Source organism: Ciconia boyciana, chromosome 3, assembly GCF_034638445.1.
Source record: "Ciconia boyciana chromosome 3, ASM3463844v1, whole genome shotgun sequence".
Lineage (NCBI taxonomy): Eukaryota > Metazoa > Chordata > Aves > Ciconiiformes > Ciconiidae > Ciconia > Ciconia boyciana.
The window spans coordinates 88,807,556-88,820,879 of NC_132936.1; the positions used below are offsets into that span (position 1 = coordinate 88,807,556).

Here is a 13,324-nt window from a genome sequence, read left to right on the forward strand (position 1 = left end):
AGGCTGACAGCAGAACTAGACCCTCATCCCCTCCAGAAAAAACTGAGTATGAAGTTGCTCATTTTTTAATGCTGAGGAGAATGATCTTTTACATGCAATGCTGATACAAAGGTCTCAATGTATTTGCCAATTTACCAGCATTCTGTGGTATCCTCCTCTTTCCGCATATTACACAAGTAAAACACACCCTGCTAACTGCTCTGTCACATGCAAACAATTCAATAGAAAATGCTTCTTAAATATCAGTAGTTTTATCCTTCAACCCTCCTGTTCCTCCCCTTACAATAAGCAATTTTATTTTATGTCAATTGAGAACATAAACATTGTGCTGAACACCTCAATAGCAGCATCAAGCCAACAAATCTATTCCATTTCAGGCAATATCTAGTTACCTAAGACATAATCTCGAAGGCCTTTTATCTTTTATTTTGCATTAAAAGTTTCTTATATTCACCTGCATAGCCGAAATGTACTAAACTTTATCTAAAACCACTGCCCCACCCTGATACAAACTTGTTTTTAGGAAGCAAAGTAAGTTTTATTTGAAGTGAAAAGGAAGCACATGAATACTATAGTATAGTGTGTAAAAACAAAGTCATTCTCAAAAAACCTGGAAAGGGAATATGTAATTACTGGGTTGTTGCCAAAATAAATCAGATTCTTTGAAATATATAATAATGGTTATAAATTAAAATCATTCTAGAACACTTCCCAACACTAATAAGCCAAAATATGTCAGATGTCATGAGGTGAATACTTGTTATTTTCCCTACATCTAAAGCAAACTCGCTGAATACTTTAAATGTTATTTCTAAAGCATCTTCAATTTATAATTACAAAAGTGTCTGTGCTTTGCCAGTTCTCCAGAGAAAGATCTTCTATTGGCTATGTAGAAAGGAATTTAAAAGGGCATCAAAATGTTAGACTTCTCACCAAATATAAATATAACCTCATTTAATTAGGGAAACAGTTTGAGATATGTGCTGTGGAAGTAGAGAAGTGCAGGGGTTTTAAAATACCAGAAAAAAATGAGTAACATTATAAAACATTTAACTCAAAATCAGAACAGTTCTTTAATAATTGCAAATGAACTTTTTACAATACCAATTTTCTAACTTTCTGGGCACACTTCCTGTTAAACACTTGAGTGTCCTCTGTGAGTTACAAAGAGTAAGTTTTCTGTGTTACACAGCTAAAAAAACCTGGACATTCTTAATAACTTGGCATCACATCCTTTTTTAAAAAACAGATCACACAATAATTTAGACAGCATTTATAGCATTATAAAACCAGAATCCCCCTCTTTAATCACTCACAAGAACAGCCATTAAGAATACAACAGCTTTAGGAATACAAATAATGAGGATGTAAAACTATCTGTGCAAAACTGCATTATTTTTACTGTCTAAAATTTCAGGGAAGTAACACCGCCAAAAGCAGAGAGAGGATAACAAAGACAAACAGTCATGAAAGTAATGCTACCTTAGATTTTCAAACAGGAATTACATTATGAAGTAAATATTAGGTAAAGAAAAAAAATTCTGATGGCACCTTGAACAACAATGACAAGTGTCCTGGAAACCGCAGCTGAACAAGAACTGATACAGGTTCATGTTAAAGTCTCTTTCAGGAATAGCGATTGATTTGGGGGTATCAACTCTAGCATTTCTTTCCATGCAAAAATCTATCCTTCCAACATCTTTGCTTTGCGGGCTACTAATGCATTTAAGAATGAGCAGTCTTTTGAGGAGTGTGCTTTCTTCCATGCATCTGAAATCTTTAAAACAGCTGGATCATTGATTCCCTGGATTTCCCTACTCCAATCCATTTAACTGCAGAAGAGAAAAGCAAACTTTTATTATAAGTAATACAAAGCAAGATCGGATTGTATCTTAAGATAAGATACCAACTTATCTTCTTAAGCACTTAAGATCTTAAGTACCATAGTCTGAAGAAAAACACAGCATATACTATTAGTACGTTAAGAAATGATAACTATTTCTATTGTTCTCAAAGTAAGAATGCATTGGTAACTTAGAAAAGCAGCAACAGTCTTAAGCTGCCATAATAAATAAACCAGTTTTCCAGACCATAGGAAAAAAGATACATAGAAACTGTTAGAAAAGTAAAGATTTGCATCATCTCCTAATTCCCAGTTTTGGATGGAACCACAGGATCATCTTCACTAGGGAGCATAAGAGAAATTTGTTAGTTTAGGACCTCTTACTGTCACATATATTTAATCACATTAATATACCAATAGTCCCACTGACTTTACAATGGCAGCAGAACTAAACCCCTATTATAACCAATCTGAAAAACACTTAAGCAAGTTATAAAAATCTCAGTTGAACAAGAACTATAGTATAAGCCAAAGAAAGAATGAATATTAGCACTTTTGAAAATTTTCAATTCAACAGCTAAATAGATAAAAAGAAGTAAAACAATAATTACAAGTATCACCAGGTACATCAGAATAAGCACAGCTACAAACTAGTTTTCAATATTTTGAATGTTCATTAAGGCAAAGTACAAGATAGGTTTCATGGAGCAGGAAAAAAACCAAAACAACAACAACAAGTTCTGTTTTACTTACCAGGAACACCCAACTCCATTTCTATAAAGCGAACATAATTTTGTGCATTTACAGGCAGCTCATCAAACGTCCTTGCATTTGATATGTCTGTATCCCATCCTGGGAGTGTCTCATACTGAACCTCTACTTTATTTAAGACTTCCTGGTTGGCTGAGAAGCAAACAGGAACAAAAATATTATGTCTACAAAGGTTATATATTCCCTACCACTAAACACATAACTGTAAAGCTTTTTATTCTTTTCTTATACAAAGAGGTTTACTCATAAGATAATACCAGTACTGAAGGTGGTAAAGTGTCTTTTTTTGTTCATATAAGCAGAGAAAAAAAAACATCCAGTAACTATCAGGACTTAGACTTCAGGAATTCCAGTACTCACAGTCACATGCATATATTTTGTTTAAACTACAATCTTTTCAGTTCAGAAAACAACTTTTCAGGAAAAGTAATTCCTCAAAATGTTGACTTTGTTTTGCTGAACAAATACTAAGATCCAACTCCCCCTTCACGAGGGAATTTGGTGATGTGAAAGCAAAACTGAGCATCAGCTTGTAAGTATCAGGCAGTTAAAACATATTTTAAAATGGCATAGGAGTGTACTTTTTACCAAACATAGTCATAAGACATAGTTTATACATAATAGACTTCTGATGCCCACAGACCCTTTGCCCCATAACTCTGCAATGAATTTGTCAACCAGTGTGGAGTCCCACATAACGTATGAAGAGTAACTGTTCCAATTACTTCTCAGAATAGAAGCAATGAGTATATTCCATTTTGTCCTTCATTTAGTAACTTGTTACAATGTTGTCCATTAACTCTGAATCCTGTGACGATTCTGAGTACCGGAAAAGATGCTAAGCACATTGTTCTGGAATGGAATCATTCCAGTAATTATCTGAACATTAGTCTTGGAATGGGCAGCGAAACAAAAGCCGTAAGCCTGAAAATGGTCAAAATACATTGATTAAAAAAATGGGAGGTGTCAGACATTCTTGCCTTCCTGAAAAAGACGGGGTTCTGCCAAAGGCACTGTAATTAATGTTACAGAGGCTCCATGTCTCAGATCAAGTCACTCCTGTAAAGACAGCTATTCAACCTGGGAAAGGGTTTTAGGTGCAAGAGGCATAGTAGAGGTGCAAATACAAAACCATAGCTAATCCCCTCCAGCACGTGTGTAGCCAACAAACTCAGGCTCAGCATACTGAATAATTTGTCCCGGTGCAGGTAAGAGTTCAATAGCAGCAACGTTGTAAGGACAGTCTTTATGAACTAGGCATTTTGAGTAAGGGTGAAAGAGGACTATGCTCTACTGTCTTCAAAGCCTACAACAGTGAAGAAATGCACAATTTTTTGGACTGAGGTGTTCACAGGTTAAGGCAAATGATCCTGAATCAATACTTGTTGTAATCAGGACAAAGAGACAGGCACATTAAGGATGTTGGGTTGCAGAGGCCAAGGATAAGCACTTTCTTTAATGTCATCAGCAGTAATAACTGAGGTGGTGTCTGCTGTCCAGGTGATCTGCAAAATAGAATAGCTATATTCAAAGTGAAAACCCACAAACTAATCTCCAGGCATTGCAGATGATCTAGAATAAGACACTAGCCTCCATCTTTCTGAAGATGGAAAGTGACTGAACACCTAATCTGGGAGGTCCACAGGCATTTTTACTTTGAAGCCTCTCTGATGAGGCTAGCTGGGAGAAAGCTGAAAGCACTTAGAATTGAATGGTCTAATCTTGTCTACAATCTTCCATTATTCTGTATTAGTTCAATTCCTTACTTCCTCAAGAGAGAGGAAGAAAAACAAGGGATCAATTTCTTGATGTTTCAAATAATTCTCTCATTTTGCTCCAGCAGGTGTGATAAAAGATGATGTGTGGTAAAGATAAGCCATAAACTGAGCTCAGTGTAGTCACAGATATAGTCACCATCTAGATTTCTCTCAGTTCTTCCTTTAGGCAATTTATCTTTTAGGCTTTCTGGAATATTTCTTATTAACAGCTGAATTAGATAACAGAGAGAGCAGATATAATGATATCTGGTAGTCTGGTACTATAATTTGGAGAGGGAATGATGTGATGTTACTTCCAACTCAAAAATAATAGCTGAAATCTGGGATCTTGGCACCATTGTAAGAGAAAGATCCTCCAGCAATTTCCAGAAACTGAACATAAACACAGTCATATAAGTCAGATCAAATGTGCATCTAGCACAGTGTCCTAGCTCTTTAATCTACAGTAGATGCCCAGGAAAAGAGCACAAGAAAAAAAGGCAAGCATGAAGTACAGCTTCTCCAAAATAATCTCCTGATTTCCTAAGGATCTGTGTTTTCCAAGTCTCCTGAGCTAGAGGTTGTGTCTGCCTCTGCCGAGATCAACCAACGCCTGAACTTGGACAGGAGGCACTAGCAGGACTAGACTGCAGCTTTCACATTCCTTTTAAACTGATCAGCTCAGAACTAGCAGGGAGTTCTATCTTTCTTTCATAAACTCCTATGACTGAACAGAAATGGAGATACTGGCCAGCTCCATAGCAAAAGACTACAGCCTCAATGATACCAACTGAAGTCAGCTGTAAATTTACAAGACATTTTCAGTTCTTTCTTAACAGGAGATTATGAAATGCCCACAGAATTCTAAGCTAAAAAAAATGAGACTCATATGATTCTCTGATCCAGCTGGAAAAAGGAACAATATATGAAATATGGCATGCTTCTTCTGAGATGGTGGGCACTGTGTGTGTGCTTTCAATTTAGAGACAGTCATTGCACAAGAAGGGTAAATCACTAACATCTCCAAGAGAGTGGGAGGGTAGGGAGGGGAGAGAGAAAGAAATACCCTGCCAGCGGGAGATTCCCAGACTAGATCTCTTCTAAATTAAATTAAAAATGTCAAAGTGGCAAGTTTTAAAAAAATAAATAAATTATACAAGTGCACAGCATGCAGAGATGTAGACATTGGAAATAATCTAATGGTCTGCAAAACACAAAGTGGGAAGAAAGTTACCTTTTGTTTTTTATGCCAGGGGTAGGGCTAATAAGTAACCTGCAGCATATGCGCTGAAAATGTTGCCAAACGTTGAGGAGTATAGCAAAGAGAGAGGTGTGGGACACAGAGGCACTGTGAGAGACAGCATCCTCCAGCTTACCAGAAGTTCAGCTCAAACTCCTTCCTGACACTTAAGGAAGACAGCATGTCAACAGCAAAGACAACAGCTTCTACTAAATTTCTGCCAGAATTCTTAGTTGTTCATACAGTAAAGAAAAATAGTTAGGCAGGTGAGCCACTTTGTGCTACTATGACCAAAGGCCAGCTACCTGTTACCTGGGCATATACAGGAAACAAAGTCTGCCCTCAGGAGTTGTAACAAGATTCTGGTCCCATCTGAGACACACATTGAATGGAAAAAAAAAGTAATCACTGAAGTCTTAGTACTGGAAAACATGGCCACCTGTTTATGTCATCTTTAATGATAGACTGCCAGAGAAGGTCCTTCTGGCTTGAGCACAAGACAGTCCAAATAGCTCCCAGGTTAGATGACAGGGCTACAGATTAAGCATTTACTGAGTAGTTCTCAATTCAGACGTGCTAGGGAAGAACCTCTGCAATTCTTCATAGTAATGACCCAGTTCATAGTGAAGTTCCTGAGTCTAGGCTATGGGGAAATAAAAATACAAGTAATTTGGAATGAATTCCTGTATTTCATACAACTTGATATAAGTCTATATTGCAGAGTGAGTATGGACAGTAAAGCATCTTGCATCTATTTGTATTATTTTTTGCCTCTTACTAGGATGAACTCATTACTGGTTCTTCTGTTTCTTCTTGTGTCTCATGAATCCTCAGTTGAAGGCAGAGGAAACTGATGACTAAGTCCTGTGCTTGGGGAGAGATGGAGTAGCCTATATAACAGAGAGAATCAAGTTGGAAGGAACCCATAAGGATGAGAGTCCACTCCCTGCTCCTCGCAGGACTACCTAAAACTAAATTATATTACTAAGAGCGTTGTCCAGACACTCCTTGTACTCTGACAGGCTTGGTGCTGTGACCACTTTCCTGGGGAGCCTGTTCCAGTGACCAACCACCCTCTCAGAACCACTTCTCTTACAAGTGTACCTTCACAACCTGTTGTCAAACTGTGCCCTGGAATGTTGGGGTTTTGTTTGGCTGTTGTTTTGTTGGGTTTTTTTTTCTCCATTATGTTCAAAGGCCATCTAAAGTACACTAAAATTTCCTTAATATTTTGATAAGGGTATCAATCAGGGAATATCTTGAAACTTAAAAAGGGAAAAGCATTCCCTGGTTTAGTTTTTTCTAACTACATTTCCTGAATAAAAGTGCATGCCATGTCACTCAGTATGCATTCAGATTGTAACTGGCACTTCTGTTTGAAGATACTGGAGGGCAAATCAATTAGAGAACTCCCCCAAGCACATGGAGAAACAGACAATTTTTTGTTAATTCCTTATGAGTTTCCCTAATAGATATGTGCTCTTTTCAAGGACTCCTGGCAGATCATCACTTATTCCTTTACACATAATTACATCTTTATACTACATAAATCCTGCTGTGAGTTGTATCTGATTACTATAGTTGATCTCCTCACCCACAAAAAGTTCTCTGCTGATGATATCATATGAAAAATTGTAACCTGTGACCAGCATCAAACCCTGAGGTAGCAATTAGAATGGAAATGGGCATCTATGCGCACATTAGAAAATCAGAAAGCCCAATCTTTAGTACTGGATAATGTTCTTACTTTTTCTGGAGTATCTCTACTATAGCAAACTGATAAAGATGCATTATCCATGGAAACAATGTTTTGTGATATTTGAATATTTTAACTTGCAGATACATTTTTCAGATAAAAATGATCACTAAAATGACCACTGTCCTCCTCAGGAGCTACAGTTACTATCAATGCCAAGCTGATGTATGTTGGTCCTGCATTAGAAAATAGTCTTGCTTTCACCTAGACTAATTGCTCGTTTCCTCCCCCACCCCTTTTCCCTCTTTTCCATTGCGTAGGTGTGACACGTTTTTGGCTGCTCTGTGAACCATTAAAGGGAACTGAACTGTTAAGAAAAATAACACAGGGAGAGAAAAACCTGGCTTTTCAACTGGATCAGTTCTCTCATGTGGTTCACCACATACTTAAATGAAGACTTGTCCTGCTAGAAGAGGGGACGAATACAGCAGTGGGAATAAGTCACTGGGTTTAGAGTGTGAAACGAGCTTCCAATTTAGCTTGAAGGTAATGCAGGCTGTATTAAAGGAAAGGGATAACATCAGTAACAACATTTACATTTAAGAAGCACTTCGCATCTTTCTAGTAGACAAATGACAGTATTTGGTATAGGTGTCTTTAGGGTGCGGGCACATGTGTGGTACAGGGTGTCTCTGGTGCATCTGGGAAGATATTAATGGCTTGATGCTGAAGTAACACATCCCTGTCATAAATTTTACAAGTAAAAGTCAAATGCATTTAAGTATCAGATTACATTTCACCAAAATCTAAAACTGTTAAACAAGCAGCCTTACCAGGAAAATGAGGTATGATTTCACCATCTAGTCTGTATGCAACACCAACTTTGATTTCTGGAAACACATCCAAGATATCCAATTTGGTAAGTGCCAATCTATAAAGAAATATTACTCTAGTTAAACAAGTTCAACGACTCTCAACTCTCATCACATTGGAAAAATACCAAAAGAAAAACTGATTTCTGCACATTGCAATTAATTGTCTTTCCTTCGAAAAATAGCTTGTATGGCACTAATGTATTCACCTGGTGTGACTTTTCAAAAAAAAAAAAAAACCAAACCAACAAACAAAACTTAAAAGAGCCTCTTTGTTGCATCCCTTGATCTAGTATTATAAGGAAATGGCAAAATTCAAAGAACAGGTATTCTCCAATTAAAGTGACTGGTGTATAGCTTTAAGTGTTAGAATTTTAATTGGTCAGGGTGCTGCCAAGATACTTTATGACCACTCATTTGAGATGGTTTCATAGCATGATGCCTGTTGCTGTCTGTTCCTGTCCCCTGCCAAATGTTCTTGTCCTACAGTGAAGGCAGCAAAATAATCAAACACTGGCTCTGTAAATACCTGGCTGCATCCTACTTTAAATAAAAAACACAAAGGACAAGAAAACCAGGAAAATTTAAGCAAAGCATGTATTTATACAGTTTGATGTACTAGAAGTTTTATACCAGTTTTGTTTCAAACACCTATTTTTCATTTTAATTAAAATCCCAAATTCATATCCAAATTTTGTACATTTACACATACTGCTGAAGATACTGATCGGTTCCCATCTGTCTTATTTTGAAAACAAACTAACAAAACAAAAGCCCACAAACTGTATCAGGTTTTAAGGCCCTTGTAATACATTTGATTTGGTTTGGGTTTGGTGGGATGGCAGGGGTTGGGGAAGCTTGAAGCATGAAGTACTAACATACATAAGTGCTTCTTGGATCATTTTAAATGAGAAATAATGATGTGCTACAAGTAAAGGAAAGAAAAATTTACAAGTATGAAAATGTCAAATAGAAAAACATTTAATGCTAGGAAAAATGAGGGACAGTTAATTTATCAAAATATCAAAACAATCAACAAATCAATACTAACAGTCTGAATGTTACTAACTAGTATATGTACAATTTACAGTAATCCGTAGCATTTCATGATTTTATGTCAAGTTGCCAGCAAAGCTGTCAAAATAACTCACGCAGTAAATCCATTAATCATGTAGGCATATCGGAGTAACACAAGGTCCAGCCAGCCACATCTTCTCTTTCTACCAGTGGTAACACCGAACTCTTTACCTCTTGTTTGCAGCAGTTCTCCAATTTCCTAACAAAGAGTAATACTACTACATGAGCCTTTTTTTTTAATTATTTGCAATACACAATGCAGGTGTATATTTAACAACATTTTACAATATTGTAAATTACCTTAAAAGTTCTTCCCCCAATTTTTCACAAAGTTGTCCATTGGGATGAAAATAGAAATACAAAATTCTATTTCTAATTAAAGAGAACACTATTTAAGCAAATCTCTCAAAATTTGCTCCTGCTCTAGCCTTATATTCCACAAGAAGGTCTGAGAAACTGACAATCAGATTTGGCAGTCCTGTAAGCTCAGTCTAGAATCAGAAGAATGAGACATCCAAACACACTGTCATCTACTTGCATTTAACCAGTAACACTGATTTAACATAAGACAGACACACCAAGTTATTTCACCCAGTTACAGGTCACATCTAGGGCTGATAATACTCACATTATTTTGTTCTGTAGGAAAGGCACCAATTCCAACTCTCGTTGTATATGCTTTCACAACTCCATACACTTCCCCAACATTCTGCGGTGGCATACCCAGACCTGTACACACACCTCCAACTGTGCAGTTTGATGAAGTCACAAAAGGATATGTGCCTATTAAAAAAAACTGGGTTTAAAAACATATTAAAACACTGGTTTTAAACTATTTTTAAAAAATATACATAACCTGGTGAGGAATAGTACTTGCATTGCACTTACCTAGGCTTTACAACAATAAAAAACAAAACACAACACACAGTAAATGTATTTTGCGGTAAGAACATATTTAATGAGCTCTTAGCTTTGTATGTACATTGTCTGATCCTGAAAAAGGTAGAAATCTTGCCACTTACTTCAACTGGTACAGAGACAAAAGTTGACTACATAACAATTCTGAATGATCATACAAGTAAAAAATTGGAATAAGACACCAGAAAACCATGCCTTGCTATCTTACATAAAATATACTCACTAATAGAACAATGTGAAAAATTGAAAAGAGACTCTTAAGAAAATGGTATTAAAAGGTTAGAAAATACAGGTTTACTATTTTTGATTTTGGGAGAAAAAATAAAATACAAGCTCTACAAACTGGTCAGCACATTACAAGGATAAGAAATTGCAAAGAAATGTAGAATTCTGGAAAGAACAATTTTGCTTACATAATCAAATGAAGAAGTTTTTATTTTCTTTAATTTTCTTTAATTGTGGAAAAAAGAAAAGACTCCTGGAATATAGTCTAGTTCATTAGTGGTGAGAGTTTGTCTCTAGTTAAATATTCAGCCCTTATTTAAAAAGCAGCCTGGACAGCAAAGATAAAAGAGTTAAACATCTCAAAATTCTTAGGTTTACACTTTTTTTTTTTTTTTTTTAAAGCCAATGGAAGATGAAACAGAGCATGCCAGTCCTTAGTTGATTTGAATTATGAACAAATGCTTCAGCCACACAGTAACTGCATATAAGCAAGAGACTTCTACCCATGCTTCAGACTTTTTTTTTTTCTTTTGGTATAAGAGTCAGAGATGGGTAAGAGAGAAATGGCCAAGACAAAAGGAACTGAAAGCAATACAGACAACTTTAAAAAGTCAAAATCCTTTAGAGGCTGTTCAGTGGTTTTGCAGCCTAGCTTCAGGTATCTCTACCTTCTTTTGCTTAACTCAAATCTCTCAAGAGAGACACACAGGCTTACAGGTGATATGTAATAGCAGTTTGCAAGCACTAACGAGCCTTCATCTTTCTTAGGACACAGTAGTTGAGTTTTTCTTTACTGACAAGTAAATATAGCTAGTGGATGTCACACACAGAGTCAATGAGACAATTCTTAATCATTTTCAGCTCCCAGCCTGGTATATTGACATTGGTTTATCCTCACACAGTGTTTAAAAACACAGAAGACCACACACCCTGCACACCTCCACCCCCAGACACACACACACACGTGAGCTTCATTACACACTCCAGAAAAGTGGGATGGACTGCAAGGCTGGGATTTACCATCTTCACTGCCAACAGACACACATTCATAAAACTCACTTCAGTATTAAGACTTCTGTGCACCAAGGCACAGAAAATAGCCTCATTCAGAATGCTCAATAATCAGATTTGGCATTGTCAAACCTTTTTACTAGGACTTGTCTATTGTTACCCCAAGTGTCCAATCCACTGATGGTATCTACCTAAGTAGAGCAGATATTCTGTGTGTGGGTCTCACAGCACAGACAGGAGAAAAATTTAAGTGACTTAAACAACTCTGTACATATTATAGACATACCTGATGAGTTTCAGACTATTTGAATTTCCTATACTTATAGGAAATCTAAATCCTCACTACTTACAAAAAACACCCCCCCCTAGAGTTTTCTGCAAGTATCTCAGTTTTGCATCAAACATTTCCCTGTGACAAGCATATTTGAAGACTTCTTTCCTCTTTTTTTTTTTTGACTTGTTAAAAAAGGAAGTTTCTTCCAATATTCAGATTATCATGGGAAATCTTGGTGCTTACACTTACAGTGACTAGTCTTAGACATATCTTCCTCTTAAAAGAAGAGGCTTTCAAACTCAGTAAGTTTGAAAACGCCCAATATCAGAATTCCTATCAGTTGAAAGCAGAGTGTGTGCCAATTTTGTATTTGTTTGACAGCAGTCCTTACAGGCTTCAATTTCAGGCTTAAGCATCTTTTCAACAATAAAAATGATGCAGTTACAAGGCTAGTGAGACGGAAGAAGAATGTGACAAAATGCAGGAGCCAATCATATAGGCTGCTTATGCCTATACAGAGGCATAATAATTTATCTGTCCTTGCAATATAATGACAACAAACACAATTCTCATTTTAAAAAGCTGCTTCTATCAAGAAGCTTCTAATTTTATTAGCAAAATTACAGTGTTTTAAGAAAAACTGCACCATTTATAATTTCAGATTGATTGGGATAATCATTTCACTCTTGCCTCATTAGCAATCCAGATTCCCAACATCTTTCCTTACATACTGAAACAGTGGAAAACTGTTATATAAAGGGTTTAAAAAAAATGCAAGCTGATACTTCAAAAGTCAACAAGTATTTTGCATATATACTTTGCCTCTCAACGTTCTCAATTTTTCTTCTCAAGTGTTTTCCATACATGTATACAACTGTGAGTTATTTCATATGAAATTTATAGACACTGAAGTAATAGCTACAATCTATTTAAGAAAACTCACCTGATCTTCACTGTCATTCAAACAATTAATCTTGGGAGAGTCTAAAGCTTTTTGAAGGAATATAATTTAAAACATTCCCCCCCCCCCCCCAATAATTTGCTAGTCATAGAGAGTACTGTTCTTCCAAAATACAAAAAACACTTCTGCCATAAGAACAGCTAAGCACAGAAGAGTTTATATTTAGCATTCCTCTTCCACAACATAAGCATACAGCAACGTGTGTCTCAAAAAGGTTATACCTACCAAAATCTATGTCCAGCAGTGCTGCATTTGCACCTTCTACTAAGATCTTCTTTGGTGGTCCATGTAAAGCCTCATACATGAAATAAACACCATCCCTTACCATTGGTTTTATTTTTTCCATGCAGCCCTGAATAATATAAAAGACTATTGTATAGTAAATTTCATTATGATAAAGCCAGCCAGAGTACAAGTGTTATTGCTCCCTCATAACAATGCTCTTACTCCTTTTGAAAAGGAAAGGCAAATGTAAAAGAATGCTAAATATGCCATAATATGTGAACAACGGAAGGAAGAACATAAGACTCAGATCTACACAATGACATGTATGTTCTTCCTAGGAGGAAAGAAAGAAAAAAAGAGGAGGAAAAAAGGAAAAAAAAAAAGGAAAAAAAAAAGAAATAAAATCCAAACTTTTGAAATGCTTTAGAAATATTCAAGCTTGAGCATAATCACA

The 13,324-nt window shown here is 36.3% G+C and overlaps 1 protein-coding gene across 1 annotated transcript in view; it reads right to left on the reverse strand.

Moving 5' to 3' along the window:
- Positions 1-600: 600 nt before the first annotated feature.
- ADSS2 (adenylosuccinate synthase 2) overlaps positions 601-13,324 on the reverse strand; it is a 40,841-nt gene continuing 28,117 nt past the window's right edge. Inside the window, exons 8-13 of the mRNA XM_072856498.1 lie at positions 12,871-12,997; positions 9,885-10,039; positions 9,331-9,455; positions 8,141-8,238; positions 2,597-2,746; positions 601-1,832 (exon numbers count right to left, since the gene is read on the reverse strand). Of these exons, the coding sequence (XP_072712599.1) occupies positions 1,780-1,832; positions 2,597-2,746; positions 8,141-8,238; positions 9,331-9,455; positions 9,885-10,039; positions 12,871-12,997 (708 nt within the window). The 3' untranslated portion in view covers positions 601-1,779. The remainder of the gene's footprint in view (positions 1,833-2,596; positions 2,747-8,140; positions 8,239-9,330; positions 9,456-9,884; positions 10,040-12,870; positions 12,998-13,324) is intronic.